Here is a 13,916-nt window from a genome sequence, read left to right as displayed (position 1 = left end):
GTCCTGTGGTCATTGCTGAGTTTTCCAAATTTGCTGGCATATTGAGTGCAGCACTTTCACAGCATCATCTTTTAGGATTTCGGTTCAGTTCAGTTGCTCACTCGTGTCCGACTCTTTGCGACCCCATGAACCACAGTAAGCCAGGCCTCCCTATCCATCACCAACTGCTGGTGTCTATCCAAACCCATGTCCATTGAGTCAGTGATGCCATCCAGTCATCTCATCTTCTGTCGTCCCCGTTCTCCTCCTACCCTCAATCTTCCCCAGCATCAAGGTCTTTTCAAATGAGTCAGCTCTTTGCATCAGGTGGCCAAAGTACTGGAGTTTCAGCTTTAACATCAGTCCTTCCAATGAATGCCCAGGACTGATCTCCTTTAGGATGGACTGGTTGGATCTCCCTGCAGTCCAAGGGACTCTCAAGAGTCTTCTCCAACACCACAGTTCAAAAGCATCAATTTTTCGGCACTCAGCTTTCTTTATAGTCCAACTGCCACATCCATATATGACTACTGGAAAAACCATAGCCTTGACTAGACAGACCTTTGTTGACAAAGTAATATCTCTGCTTTATAGCTCAACTGAAATTCCATCACCTGCACTAGCTTGTTAGCAATGCAAATTCCCAAATTTCCACTGGGGGGCATGAGAGGGGTGGGCAGTAATCCTTCCAGGTGATTTGTGATGCCAATGGTATGAAGTCCAGTGACGCAACAGTTGGAAGTCTAGCCTCTGGAGTCAGAGTGACTGGGTTTGAATAACAGCATCTGCCGACTGGTAAACAGTGCGACTCTGGACGAGTTACTTGTCTCTTCTGTAATTTCTTCAGTGTAAAATGAAGACAATGCATGTGTGTGTGCTAAGTCACTTCAGTTATGTCTGACTCTATGCCACCCTGTGGACTGTAGCCTGCCAGGCTCCTCTGTTCATGGAATTCTCCAGCCAAGAATACTGGAGTAGATTTTCATGCCCTCCTCCAGGGGACATTCCTGACCCAGGGATCAAACCCACATCTCTTGCATCACCTGCATTGGCAGGCAGGTTCTCCACCTCTTGCGCCACCTGGGAAGCCCTAAAATGAAGACAATAATAGGTCCCAACTCACTGGAATACTGGCAATAAGATAATACACATGAAAGTTTGGCAAAATGTTTGACACAGACAATTATTTTCTAAACTATGAAGATGACCATTGATATCTAGTTTTCTCATCTATTTATTTCATTAGCATTCATTGAGCATTTATCACAGATGTGCGCAGTGAATAAATAACTCAGGATTCCTGGCTGCCTGCTAGGCTTACCAGGGGATTCTTATGAAATCTTGTTGCCTGAGCCCTCCTCTATACCAAAAATAACAATCTCTTATAGGGGGACCCAAGCTTGGGCATCCATTACTACTCGGGACATTTTAACAGAAGAAGCAAATCTATAAGGAAAAACTGGAACCCAAAGCCCATGGAGCTGGGTGTGTGCACATGATCCCAGAGACACTTTCAGGGCAGAATTGTTGATCCATCAAACTCATTGGCACTTACATATTCCTCTCCTGCTTTACTGATCTTCGAAGTACAGATCATGTTTTCCTAAATCCTCAGCACTTGCCACCAGGCTCACAAAGAGGATATGCTGGAGTCTGTCGATGCAATGAGAAGCAAGTTCTGTTTCTAGGACTGGAGCCTGCCAGCTCCTGGAAGCCCGAGCACAGAGTTTCAGGTCAGAGGAGTAATTAGCCCGCCATCGTCTCCATAACAAACTCGTGTAAATGCACCCTTCCCTGAATATACTGCCCAGGGCCTCAAGGCTGGACATAGTGGTTTCACAAACCAGTTTCCAAGGGGAGGAGCGACAGGGGCAAGGCTTTTAAATTAATTAAAAGAGACACTCAGGCACACTTCATGCCATTCTTTAATCTCTGTTCTCCTGTGATAAATACAGACTGACAGGACCAGGCCGAGGCTAACGAGCTGAAGGCAGGACCCTATGGAAGTTTGCCAAGTGACCCTCAAAAAACACTGCAGCAGGGCCCAGTGCTCAGAAAAAGGGAAGAAGGAAACCAGTACTGAATCTCAACAGTGTCAATGACGTGTCACTGAGTGCTCTGAAGGATGTCCGCGGCACATATGATCATACCCTTCTTCAGCTGCCACTGCTGCTAAGTCACTTCAGTTGTGTCCGACTCCGTGTGACCCCCTAGATGGCAGCCCACCAGGCTCCTCCATCCCTGGGATTCTCCAGGCAAGAACACTGGAGTGGGTTGCCATTCCCTTCTCCAATGCATGCATGCATGCTAAGTCGCTTCAGTTGTGTCCGGCTCTGTGCAACCCTATGGACAGCAGCCCAGCAGGCTCCGCCATCCCTGGGATTCTCCAGGCAAGAATCCTGGAGTGGGTTGCCATTTCCTACTCCAACTAGTAGAAATGAAAGCAGATACAAATAGGATAGCATGTACTGTAATTCAAAAGAAAAACAACAATTATAATTTATTTTAAAGAGTTTTCCACTGCCAGGCACTGTGCTAAAGGCTTCCCAGGTAGTATTTCATTTAATTATGGTAACCAGCTTCCTAACCATTCTCGCCTCCTAGTACACACACCCTTATGGAGTCCCCTCATACACTGAATTAGAGTTCACACATGTGGTCAACAGAAAATTACAGAAGTGACTTCTAAGATTAGATCATAAAAGACATCACCACCTCTGACATGACCTCTTAAATCATTTGCCCTGGGGGAGGACAGAGCCATGTCAAGGGGCCACTGAAGCAGCCCTCCAGTGAGGCCCAGGTGGAGAAGAACCAGCCACATGACCTTGTCAGTGGATCCTCCAACTCCAGCCACAACTTTGAGTCTTCCAACTGAAGCCCCAGACATCACTGAACAGAGGAGTCATCTGCACTGGGCCCTCTCTGCATGCCTGACCCACAGATCTCAGGAGATCTCTGTCTTAAAAACTAAGTTCTGTGATTTGTTACGCAGCAGTCACTAACTCTTACCTAAGAGATAGATACTCTTATTTTATAGTTGACAAGGGTTTAAGTGATTCAATCATGGGCATATCAGCGAAGTAATGGGGAACCGAATCCATGTTTGCAGACTTGAAGTTCTGACTCCAATTCTGTCACTACTACTGACATAAACATAGGTGTGTAACCGATTTCTCATTGCTTTCATTAAGGAAAAAGTATGTATTTAATAGGAAGCTTTCAAGTGCTTTGGCTACTCCCAAGACACTTTTGCCCATCCTACATGGCACCCATGATTCTTCCTTGAACTTCAGTCATTTCTCCATGGACAGATTAGAAGCTCCTGGAGGGCTGGAGTAGCATCTTACCTACAGTTGTTTGTGAACAGTAGAAGGGTGGGGATAGGATGCCCTGTTCATCCTATGGACTCCCGTCAACCTGCCTGGCTTGGCATCTCTGTCTCATCACTTTCAGGTTGGATGATCTTAGGTAAGTGATCTAAATTTTATGAGCCTTGGATTCCTAACTCTTATAACACAGGGCCAATATTAAACACACATCTCTGTTTAAACTACATTGAAAAAATATTAGAATAAAGTGTAAGCACCTTGCCTGGCATGTGGTAAGTGCTCAATGAACGTGATCTATTTGAATTATTACAATCAAGTATGTGTTGAAAAACATCCAGTATTTTAAAGAGCCAAACAAAAGCTCTTCCCTCTTAACCTTTCCTCACGTCAAAAAGAGAATTTCTGAAGAAATGGCAGAGGTTCTTGGGTGTAAGGAGATCTTCCCCATACACACTGAAGTTTTTGGAGTCCCCTTGACGATGGCTCCTGCAACACCCCAATCTGCCCTGCTGGAGTGATGAGAGGGTCGGGGAGAGCTGCTGTCCATTTGCACTGTCCAGAGGGACATGTGCAGATAGCAATGTGGTTCTTTCTTGCAAAAAAGAAATGCAAGTCAAAGAGGGTCTCACTGCCCCTGGACCTTAAGAAGAGAGGTGTAAGGGGATGTTGCTTCCATTCTACTTCTTAATCCTATTACATCCTTATCATCTTGTCAGCATAGACAAGTGCTCCTGAGCTCCTGCTAACACTCCCTCTAATGCCTTCCCTTGTGGTTCATTCTTTCCTGGTCTTGGTGCTAATAAGCTAGCAAGTGTCTCACTGTCCCCTCATTGTTGTTGCTCAGTCACTAAGTCATGTCTGACTCTTTGCGACCCCGTGGATTGTAGCATGCCAGGCTCCCCTGTCCTCCACTATCTCCCAGAGTTTGCTCAAACTCACGTCTGTTGAGTCGGTAACGCTATCTAACCATCTCATCTTCTGCCACCCCCTTCTCGTTTTGCCTTCAGTCTTTCCCAGCATCAGGGTTCCCTCAGTTGATTTCTATTCAAATGCTGTTTTGAGTCTCATCTCCCTTTGAATTTAGCTTTAGGGCTCCTTTATTTCCCCTTATGCATGAAAGAGTTTTCTGTGTAAAACTCTGGTTGGGGTCCAACATCTTTCCACAACCTTCCACTTCTGGAAGACTAAGAGGAGGGAGACTGGGAGAAGCACCAGCCACAGTCACCCATCTCCAAATGAACAGATTCCTAGTGTAGCTAGGTGCTAGGTGACATTCTAGATGGGAGGATATAAGTGACTCCCACACACAACTAACAGAGGTGATTTAAAAATACAATAAAAACTATAAAACAAAGCACCAAGGGAAGGATGTCAGGAGTGGCAGAGACAACGGGCCCAGGAGAGCAGAGGAAGGAGAGACAGTGATGGACGAGGATGTGGGAGACATGAAACAGTCAGCCTCAGGTGTGGGCTCTGAGGGATGGAGAATTCTGACCTGAGGAGGCGGGACAGGACAGAAGGCCACCCTGGGAAGAAGGAATGAATGAATGCAAGGAGGCAGAAAAGCATGAGACATGTATTTGGAATGCAGTGGATGTATAGCGAAGCAGGGTCAGGGACTGCAAAAAACAAGGTAGACTGGGGGAAATAATTCTGGCAATAATTTACAATAAAGATTTTCCAAAAAACTTAAAAAAAGAAAAGTTAAGGTCTTCTTGCAGATTATAGAGCAAATTGATAACATATGAATGTCATGATAAAGTATCACATTCTAGTCAATTTTTCAGGGATCACAAACATAAAACCCAAAGGCTAGAAAAGTAAACTTTCAAAGGAGGCAACATCAAGTGAATTTCTAGATCATTCTTCCCAACACATTAAGTTTCCCTTGTGGAAAGTTTTTGCTTGAACCACGGTGTGCATGCTCAGTCACATATGATTCTTTGCAACCCTTTGGACTGTAATCCACCAGGTAGATTCCTCTGTCCATGGGATTTTTCAGACAAGGATACTGGAGTGGACTTGAACCACTGAACTAGCTACAAGTCAAACACTTTCAACTATTTTTTTCCTAGTCTAGTTTTTAAAAAATTCTTACCCAAAGTGAGAAGGTACATTTAGGTAACTCAAGTTAGGAATCTGTTAGCTACCAGCAGAGTCATTTCAGTGATTTCCAAGAGCCAGTATCCATTAACCAGACTGGTTTCAGGGTAGAGTTGATGTGTACCAGAGGTGAACACAACTATTGCTAAGTCTCAGGGTGTGTGCCCTTTATATTATTTTTCCATCTTCTGACCCAAACTTACAAAGCTACTACACAGAGAAAGATCTCAAATAGAAACACCTTCAGGATCAGAGTTTCCCTCTTTCTCCTTAGAACCAGAGAGTTAACTTCAAAAAAGATCCAGAAAATAGTATGGGCCATTAACCCACCTCCAATGGTGGGTCCTGAAACAGGAAAAAGTCCCTGCTCACTGTTTCTCTGTCTTCCTGGTCCCAACATCGCTGAACAACACATAATTGGATGCCACAGGCCCTGGCCAGCCGAACTCACCATATACCACATGCTTGGCCACTTGGGATCATTGAAGTAAGTGGACTGGGTGCGGCTGAAGTCATAATCCCTCTTGGTCCGTTTTTTTACCACTTGCTGTTGGATCCATTCCACCTGCCAAGAAGGACATTTGGTGAGTGTTCAAGTTCCATCCGGGTTAGCACAACATCAATGACAGTCTAAGACAGTTCCCATCCTGTGTCAGTCACAGGTTTCATTCTGGAGACTAGAATCTAAGTCCAGGAGCTTCAAGAGTCCCTAGAAACCCTGGTTCTATTTTTAAGGCAGGTAGGTTTTGCATTCTTTTATGAAAGATCATTCATATTTCTCAACAATGTGCCAACCCCTTAAAGCTTTTTCAGAAAGCACATTTAACTCCCAATTTATTTTAAATCAATAGTGTTAGTTTTAAAAACTAACTTACTCATCCTGACCTTATACTAAGGGCTGGCAAACTTCTCTGAAGATCCAGATAATAAATATCTTCAGCTCTGCAGGTCATACAATCTCTGCTATAACTATACATTCTGCCATTGTAGCACCATAGACAGTAAATAAATAAATAGGCGTAACTATGTTAAAAGAAGCTTACTCCTTGGAAGGAAAGTTATGACCAACCTAGACAGCATATTAAAAAGCAGAGACATTACTTTGTCAACAAAGGTCTGTCTCGTCAAGGCTATGGTTTTTCCAGTGGCAATGTGTGGACGTGAGAGTTGGGCTATAAAGAAAGCTGAGCACAGAAGAATTGATGCTTTTGAACTGTGGTGTTGGAGAAGACTCTTGAGAGTCCCTTGGACAGCAAGGAGATCCAACCAGCCTATCCTAAAGGAGATCAGTCCTGGGTGTTCATTGGAAGGACTGATGTTGAAGCTGAAACTCCATTATTTTGACCACCTGATGCGAAGACCTGACTCATTTGAAAAGACCCTGATGCTGGGAAAGATTGAGGGCAGGAGGAGAAGAGGACGACAGAGGATGAGATGGTTGGATGGCCTCACCGACCCAATGGACATGGGTTTGGGTGGACTCTGGGAGTCAGTGATGGACAGGGAGGCTTGGCGTGCTGCGGTTCTTGGGGTTGCAAAGAGTCGGACATGACTGAGCAACTGAACTGAACTGAAGTTCCAATAAAACATTGAATAAAAACACATGGGAGGCTGGATTTGGCCACAGGCCAAATTTTATATAAAAATTTTCAATGTTCTAGGATTACACATCAAACTATCCAGGGATCAAATGCTCTAGGATCACAATTTTTTTTTTTAAATGGCTATCCACAACAGAGTGGTGGGAAAAGCACTATTTGGGTAATCAGAAAATCAAAGCCCTAATAGACCTGTTTCTGGCATAAAATGGGAATAGTCATTCAATTTCCTGAGCCATAGGTTCTCTGCCAGCTCCAAAATTCAAAACCTCTACATTTGAGAACGTCTTAACATTTAGCCTCAACTCATGTTTAAACATAAGGGAACTTCTGAGTTTGATACAGATTTGTAACCTAAATGATATGGGTATGAATGGGGGTATTTTTAAAAACAGGAAATCATTATGGCAACATAAAAATAAGCATGTTTCATTTTGAACAGAGCATCTCAAATGTAGTATCAGCCCAGGGGGCATTCTACAATTTGTTCCTAAATTCTCTTTTGTTGATTTCTTCTTTCTATAGCTAATTTAGTCATACTATTCTAAAATGCTTCCTTCCACCATTTATCTGTATTCTCCATAAAGGTATTAAAAACAGAGCGACGGAGATGCTATTGTCCACTACTGTGATTCTATACCCATAACATTCAATAATGACTTCAAAACCTCTCCTTCCTGTTTCAAAGATTACTGGAGGAGAAGAAATATTAAAGGAGCAATGAACAAGCTCAAAATGCATGGCTATAAACAAGGTTTGTTGTTGTTGTTTAGTCGTTAAGTCATGTCCAACTCTTTTGTGACCCCATGGACTGTAGCCCAACTGGCTCTGTCCATGGGATTTTCCAGGCAAGAACACTAGACTTGGTTGCCATTTCCTCCTCCAGGGGATCTTCCCAACCCAGGGATACTAGGGCCAAAAGCCTAACTAATAAATTTCTACGATTCTCATATTGGAAAATATTATTCAACAAATTATCAGAGGGCTTCCCTGGGGGCTCCGTGGTAAAGAATCCACTTGTTAATGCAGGAGGCACAGGAGGTGTGGGTTCAATCTCTGGGTTGGGAAGATCCCCTGGAGAAGGAAATAGTAACCTACTCCATCATTCTTGCCTGAAAAACTCCATGGAAAGAGAAGCCTGGCAGGCTACAGTCCATTGGGTTGCAAAGGGTCAGACATGACTTAGTGAATGAACAATTTGGTGTGCAAGATGAATTTAAATAGTGAATTCTTAGTTATATAACTAACAAGGAAAACAGAATCACATAGCCTCCCAAGTAAATATAAGATCTATTTATGATTAGGATCAATAGCTCAACATCATATAAGTGCCTTCTTTGATAGGTTATTTAAGCAAAATTATGAATACAAAGTCAATAAATGAAAATAATATTCTGGAAAATGAAAGTTTTCTCTTACTTTTTAAATTAATCTAGACCAAGTGACTCTCTGGCACTGAAGCATTCTACATCACTTACACACATGCACACGCACACACAGACACATGTATACACATAAAAGACGTGTTGTGTTAGTTGCTCAGTCGTGTATGATTCTTTGCAACCCCTTGAGCTATAGCCCGGTAGGCTCCTCTGTCCCTGGAATTTTTACAGGCAAGAATACTGGAGTAGATTGCTGTTCTCTTCTCCAGGGGATCTTCCTGACCCAGGGATGGAAACTGGGTCTCCTGTATTGCAGACAGATTCTTTACAATCTGAGCCACTAGGAAAGCCTAAATAAAAGGTATTACAAATTATTCCTTTAAACTATTGAACAATAGTTCCAAGGCAAGCTAAGGGATTTTGTTTTTGGTTTATTTCAAGAGACTGCTGTTTAGAAATCACATTGAAACTAATGTATCATTAAAAATGTGTATAATTTTTTTAATGAACAGACTGATTTCCAAAGTGACCATGTTTCTAAAAACACAGAACAAAATCAACTTCCTTCTTACAGTAGAGCAGCAAGCATGGGCATGCATGTATTTGTCTATTTCAAGGAAACATTTTAATCTATATCAGACAATCTAAGAAATGAGTTTTTTTCACTCATTTATTCATTCAATACGCAGTAAGTGCCTACTCAATACCAGACACTGGGCTGGGAATACAAAGATGACTAAGAATAATCTTTGCCTCTGAAGGACTTAATTTTACCAAAGAATATTTAGCAAGTATTCTACAGTTCTTTTCTTCATAAAAATGTTGTCATCTTCATAAATGAATCTGATGCAGGATCTATCACTATACTAAATAGATCATTCATGAAAATTTTGACTATGCAAGTTATATTTATAATTCTTATAGTACTGTCCATAAGATTTACCCCAACAAGATTGAACTAGTTCATATTTGAAACTTGGTAAGATCCATTTGGACAGAATGGTTTTCAAACTAACCCTATATTGGTGGTGGTCTTTCCTAAGAGAGCCTCCATAAATTCTGAACTGCCAATGTCTATGTATTTACAAGTCAGACATTAAATCTCGTGTGGACCCAATAGTGAAATGACTCAGGCTCAGGACAAGTCTACAGCGGGGTAGGGGTGAATAGCTGTCTCTACAATGACACTGTAAGTATGTATTTCTCCTTATGTATACACACACAGAGAAATGGATAAATAGGATAAGTATGTGAGAAAAGCAAGTGACAGTCATTTTCCTAGATGAACTATAGGTACAAAAATAGAACAAAATGTCTCACCAAGCACCATCCCTTCTGTAATTTTACCAAACAAAAATGCTTAGTTACAGGACTCAGTGGCTAGAAGGTAATACAGCAAGTTGGCATCTACATTTGACTATAAGTCATTCTGCCTGATCATAGGGCTGCAAAACTTGAGAAAAGCACAGTTGGGTTTTTTTTTCTTTAGTGTCAAATACCATGTATTTTGCTTTGGTGCTTTATGAGTCCTGAGCCCTACATTTTTGGGAAAGCGGGAAAAGCACCTCTTGGGGCAGAAGATTTCTATGACTGGAAAGACCATATTTATATTTTTAAACCATTATCCATATGTCTGTCCTTGAGACCTTTAAAAAAAAAAAAACAAACTCAGATGTAATGCGTTATACAGGTTTCACCTCTTGACACAAAGCCCAATGCAAAGAAAAGCCACTTAGAAATTTATTTTCATAAAACTACGGCCAGCCCAGGGAAAAAGGAAAACAGTGTGCTTTCCCTCACTGGTTTAACTTCTAAATGTTCTATTTCCTATATATTATGAATCTACATTAAAGTCAGAGTTAAAAAAAAAACTTCAGTCCTGGGAAATCAGTCTCAGTTCAGTGGCTCAGTCATGTCCGACTCATTGCGACCCCATGAATCATAGCACGCCAGGCCTCCCTGTCCATCACCAACTCCCAGAGTTTACTCAAACTCATGTCCATCGAGTCGGTGATGCCATCCAGCCATCTCATCCTCTGTCATCCCCTTCTCCTCTGCCCCCAATCCCTCCCAGCATCAGGGTCTTTTCCGATGAGTCAACTCGGAAATCAGTCTAGCCTCCATTAGTTTCGCCACATGTGTGGTACATGGTGTTAAGGACACTCCCTCCCTCTATTCAGCACTTACTCCCGACATGGTCCACATGAATAGTGGACATTTGCCACTCCACGATCTTTGTTGAAACATGTTTGCTTTTGTTAGTTTTACATGTCAAGCGAAGCATGCTAATGGATGATTATGGGAAGCCTACCTACATAGTCTCAGCTGAACTCATATCTCATGATTTTGGAATTTACTAACTTTCTGATACTATATACACGAGGAAGGAAATCTGTCACCAATCAGAGAAAAGGATGTTATCCTATGAATCTGTATTATCTAAGTATGGACAGTATGTGTGTGCTCAGTCGTGTCTGACTCTGCGACCCCCTGGACTGTAGCCCTCCTGGCTCCTCTGTCCATGGAATTATCCCGGCAAGAATACTGGAGTGGGGTACCATTTCCAACTCCATGTTATATTGCTGACCCAGGGATCAAACCCATGTCTCTTGTATCTCCTGCATTGGCAGGTAGATTCTTTACCACTAGTGCCACCAGCGAAGCCCATTATATAGCTAATCACAAAATATAACAGAAAATCAATGAGAAAGTCAAATACTGCATGTATTACTTACATGTGGAATCTAAAAAAAAAAAGAGTCAAACTCATAAAAAATATAGAAAAAGTGACTGCCAGGGGCTGGGGGTGATGGGGGAAATAGGGAGAAGCTGGTAAAAGATACAAACTTTCAGTTGTAAGATGAATAAGGTCTGAGAATCTAAGGAATAATATGGTGACTATTGCTGATAACACTATATTGTACAACAGAAATTTGTTAAGAGAGAGTAGAACTTAAATGTTCTCACCAAAAAAGATAAATATGGGCAGTAATGGATGTGTTAATTATTAATAACTAGAAGGGAGAAATACTTTCAATAGATCAAACATATCAAATCACAATGATATACAAATTTAGTCTTAAAAGTCAATTATGCCTCAATAAAACTGAAATTGAAAAAATATGTAGTGCCACTTTAAAAATGCATCCCACAGTGAGGAGAAATCTTCCCTTTAGATATTAAAGCTAATGACTGAAATAAATATCGACAGTAAATATCTTTATCAATTGAATGGGACGGAAAAGTCAACAAACTGACCGAAAACATGCAAGACTAGAATATGTCATAAGGTTGCTATCATAAATCAATGGGGAAAAACAGAGTAATTTATAAATGATATTGAAACACCAAATAACTGGGGAAAAAATAAGATTTAAACCATTCCCACATCTTAATCATTAGGATCAATTCCAAATGAATCATATTAAAAGTAAACAAATAAACCCATGAAAGTACCATAAGAAACACAGATTTTTTAAAGGAGATTTTAAGAAATCACCTGAGAGTGAATGCTGTTTATGTATAATACAAATTAAAAAATTAATTTGGAAAAATTGATAAATTCAACTAAATAAAGCATAAATATGGCATGGCAAAAATTACTTCATAAACAAGGTAAAGACAAACTAGAGAAACATATAGCAAAGAGGAACTAAAGAGCCTCTTGGTGAAGGTGAAAGAGGAGTGAAAAAGGTGACTTAGAACTCAACATTTGGGCTTCCCTGGTGGCTCAGTGGTAAAGGCTACACCTGCCAATGCAGGAGACGAGGGTTTGATTCCTGCTCGGGAAGATCCCAATTGCCAAGAGCAACTAAGCTCAAGCACCACAACTGCTGAGCCCCTGTGCTGCAACTACTGAAGCCCCCATGCCCTAGAGCCTGCGCTACACCACAAAAGAAGCCACCACAATTAAAAGCCCACGCATCACAACCAGAGAGTAGCCCCCGTTCACTGCACCTAGAGCAATGAGACCCAGCACAGCCAAAAACAAATATTAAAAAAAAAAAACAAAAAAAAAACCCACACAGAAAAACTTCACATTCAAAAAACTAAGGTCATGGCATCTGGTCCCATCACTTCATGGCAAATAGATGGGGAAAGAGTGGAAACAGCGACAGACTTTACTTTTTGGGCTCCAAAGTAACTGCGGATGGTGACTGCAGCCATGAAATTAAAAGATGTTTGCTCTTTGGAAGAAAAGCTATGACAAACCTAGACAGCATATTAAACAACAGAGATGTTAATTTGCTGATAAAGGTCCGTCTAATCAAAGCTATGGTTTTTCAGTAGTCATGTATGGATGTGAGAGTTAGACCATAAAGAAGGCTGATCATCAAAGAATTGATGCCTTTAAACTGTGGTGCTGGAGAAGACTCGTGAGACTGCAAGAGATCAAACCAGCCAATCCTAAAGGAAATCAACTCTGAATATTCATTGGAAGGACTGACGCTGAAGCTGAAGCTCCAATACTTTGGCCACTTGTTTGGAAGAGCCGACTCTTTAGAAAAGATCCTGATGCTGGGAAAGATTGAAGGCAGACAAAGAAGGGGATGACAGAGGATGAGATGGTGGAATGGGGTCACTGACTCAATGGACATGAGTTTGACCAAGCTCCAGGAGATGGTGAAGGACAGGGAAGCCTGGCGTGCTGTAGTCCATGGGCTCGCAAAGAATCAGACACGACTGAGTGATTGAATTACAGGGACAACAAGCATAGATAAAATGCTCTTTCCCTTAGATATAAAGAGTTCCGACATTCAATAAGAGAAAAAAGCAATAGGAAAACAGGTAAAGAGAATAGTACAATAATAGCTGAAACTGTAAATCAAGTTTCTTTAACATATAAAAACATGCCTAACCTCATGAATATAAATACAAAAAAGCAAATCAAACCCACACCAAGATAAAGCTTTTCACATCTCACTTTTTGGATACAAACATTCTAAATACCAAAGACATTTTACCAGTGAGGAATGTAAAATGGTCATCCTCACATAATGGGATGGGAATGTAAATCTATCCAACTCTGTGGAGAGTAACAGGAAGACATGACCTACAAAAATCCTAAGACATCATTCAGTTTTAGAAATTTACCTTACATTTTAAAAAACATTTTATTTAAGTATAGTTCATTTACAATGTTACATTAATTTTTGCTGTCCTCCATTTTTATTAACACATGTCAAAATGCAAGGCTATTTACTGAAGCACTTCTAGTAAAAACTGAAGTAGTAAACAACCTGAATATATACTGATAGAGATTAATTAACTAAATAACACATCAACATAGTGGAGTACAATGCAACCATAAAAGATAATGAAATGGGCTTTATGTCTTGACAGAGAATAGTCTCCATGATGTAGCCTAAGATGAGAAAAAAAAAGCAAAGTACCACAGACTATAAAAGATACAATTTTTGTACCTCTTTGAGGTCATTGCTATACGCAGAGAACTCTGATAACACTGGCTGCTTTCTTGGCCGGTTGGGGGTCGGGGGGTGGGGGTCGAACTAGGTGGTTGG

The 13,916-nt window shown here is 41.2% G+C and overlaps 1 protein-coding gene across 9 annotated transcripts in view; it reads right to left on the bottom strand.

The window, feature by feature from the left end:
- PCSK5 (proprotein convertase subtilisin/kexin type 5) overlaps positions 1-13,916 on the bottom strand; it is a 494,109-nt gene that overhangs the window by 397,055 nt on the left and 83,138 nt on the right. For all 9 annotated transcript variants that reach the window (XR_009691159.1, XM_061132953.1, XM_061132954.1 and 6 more), the window contains exon 3: positions 5,866-5,979. Coding sequence is in view for 8 of the 9 variants with exons in the window: in XM_061132953.1 (XP_060988936.1) it covers positions 5,866-5,979 (114 nt within the window). In the remaining variant the exon portion in view is untranslated. The remainder of the gene's footprint in view (positions 1-5,865; positions 5,980-13,916) is intronic.

Source organism: Dama dama, chromosome 29 (assembly GCF_033118175.1).
Source record: "Dama dama isolate Ldn47 chromosome 29, ASM3311817v1, whole genome shotgun sequence".
Lineage (NCBI taxonomy): Eukaryota > Metazoa > Chordata > Mammalia > Artiodactyla > Cervidae > Dama > Dama dama.
The sequence above is the reverse complement of the archived record's forward strand: the minus strand, read 5'-3'. Positions and strand labels throughout refer to the sequence as shown.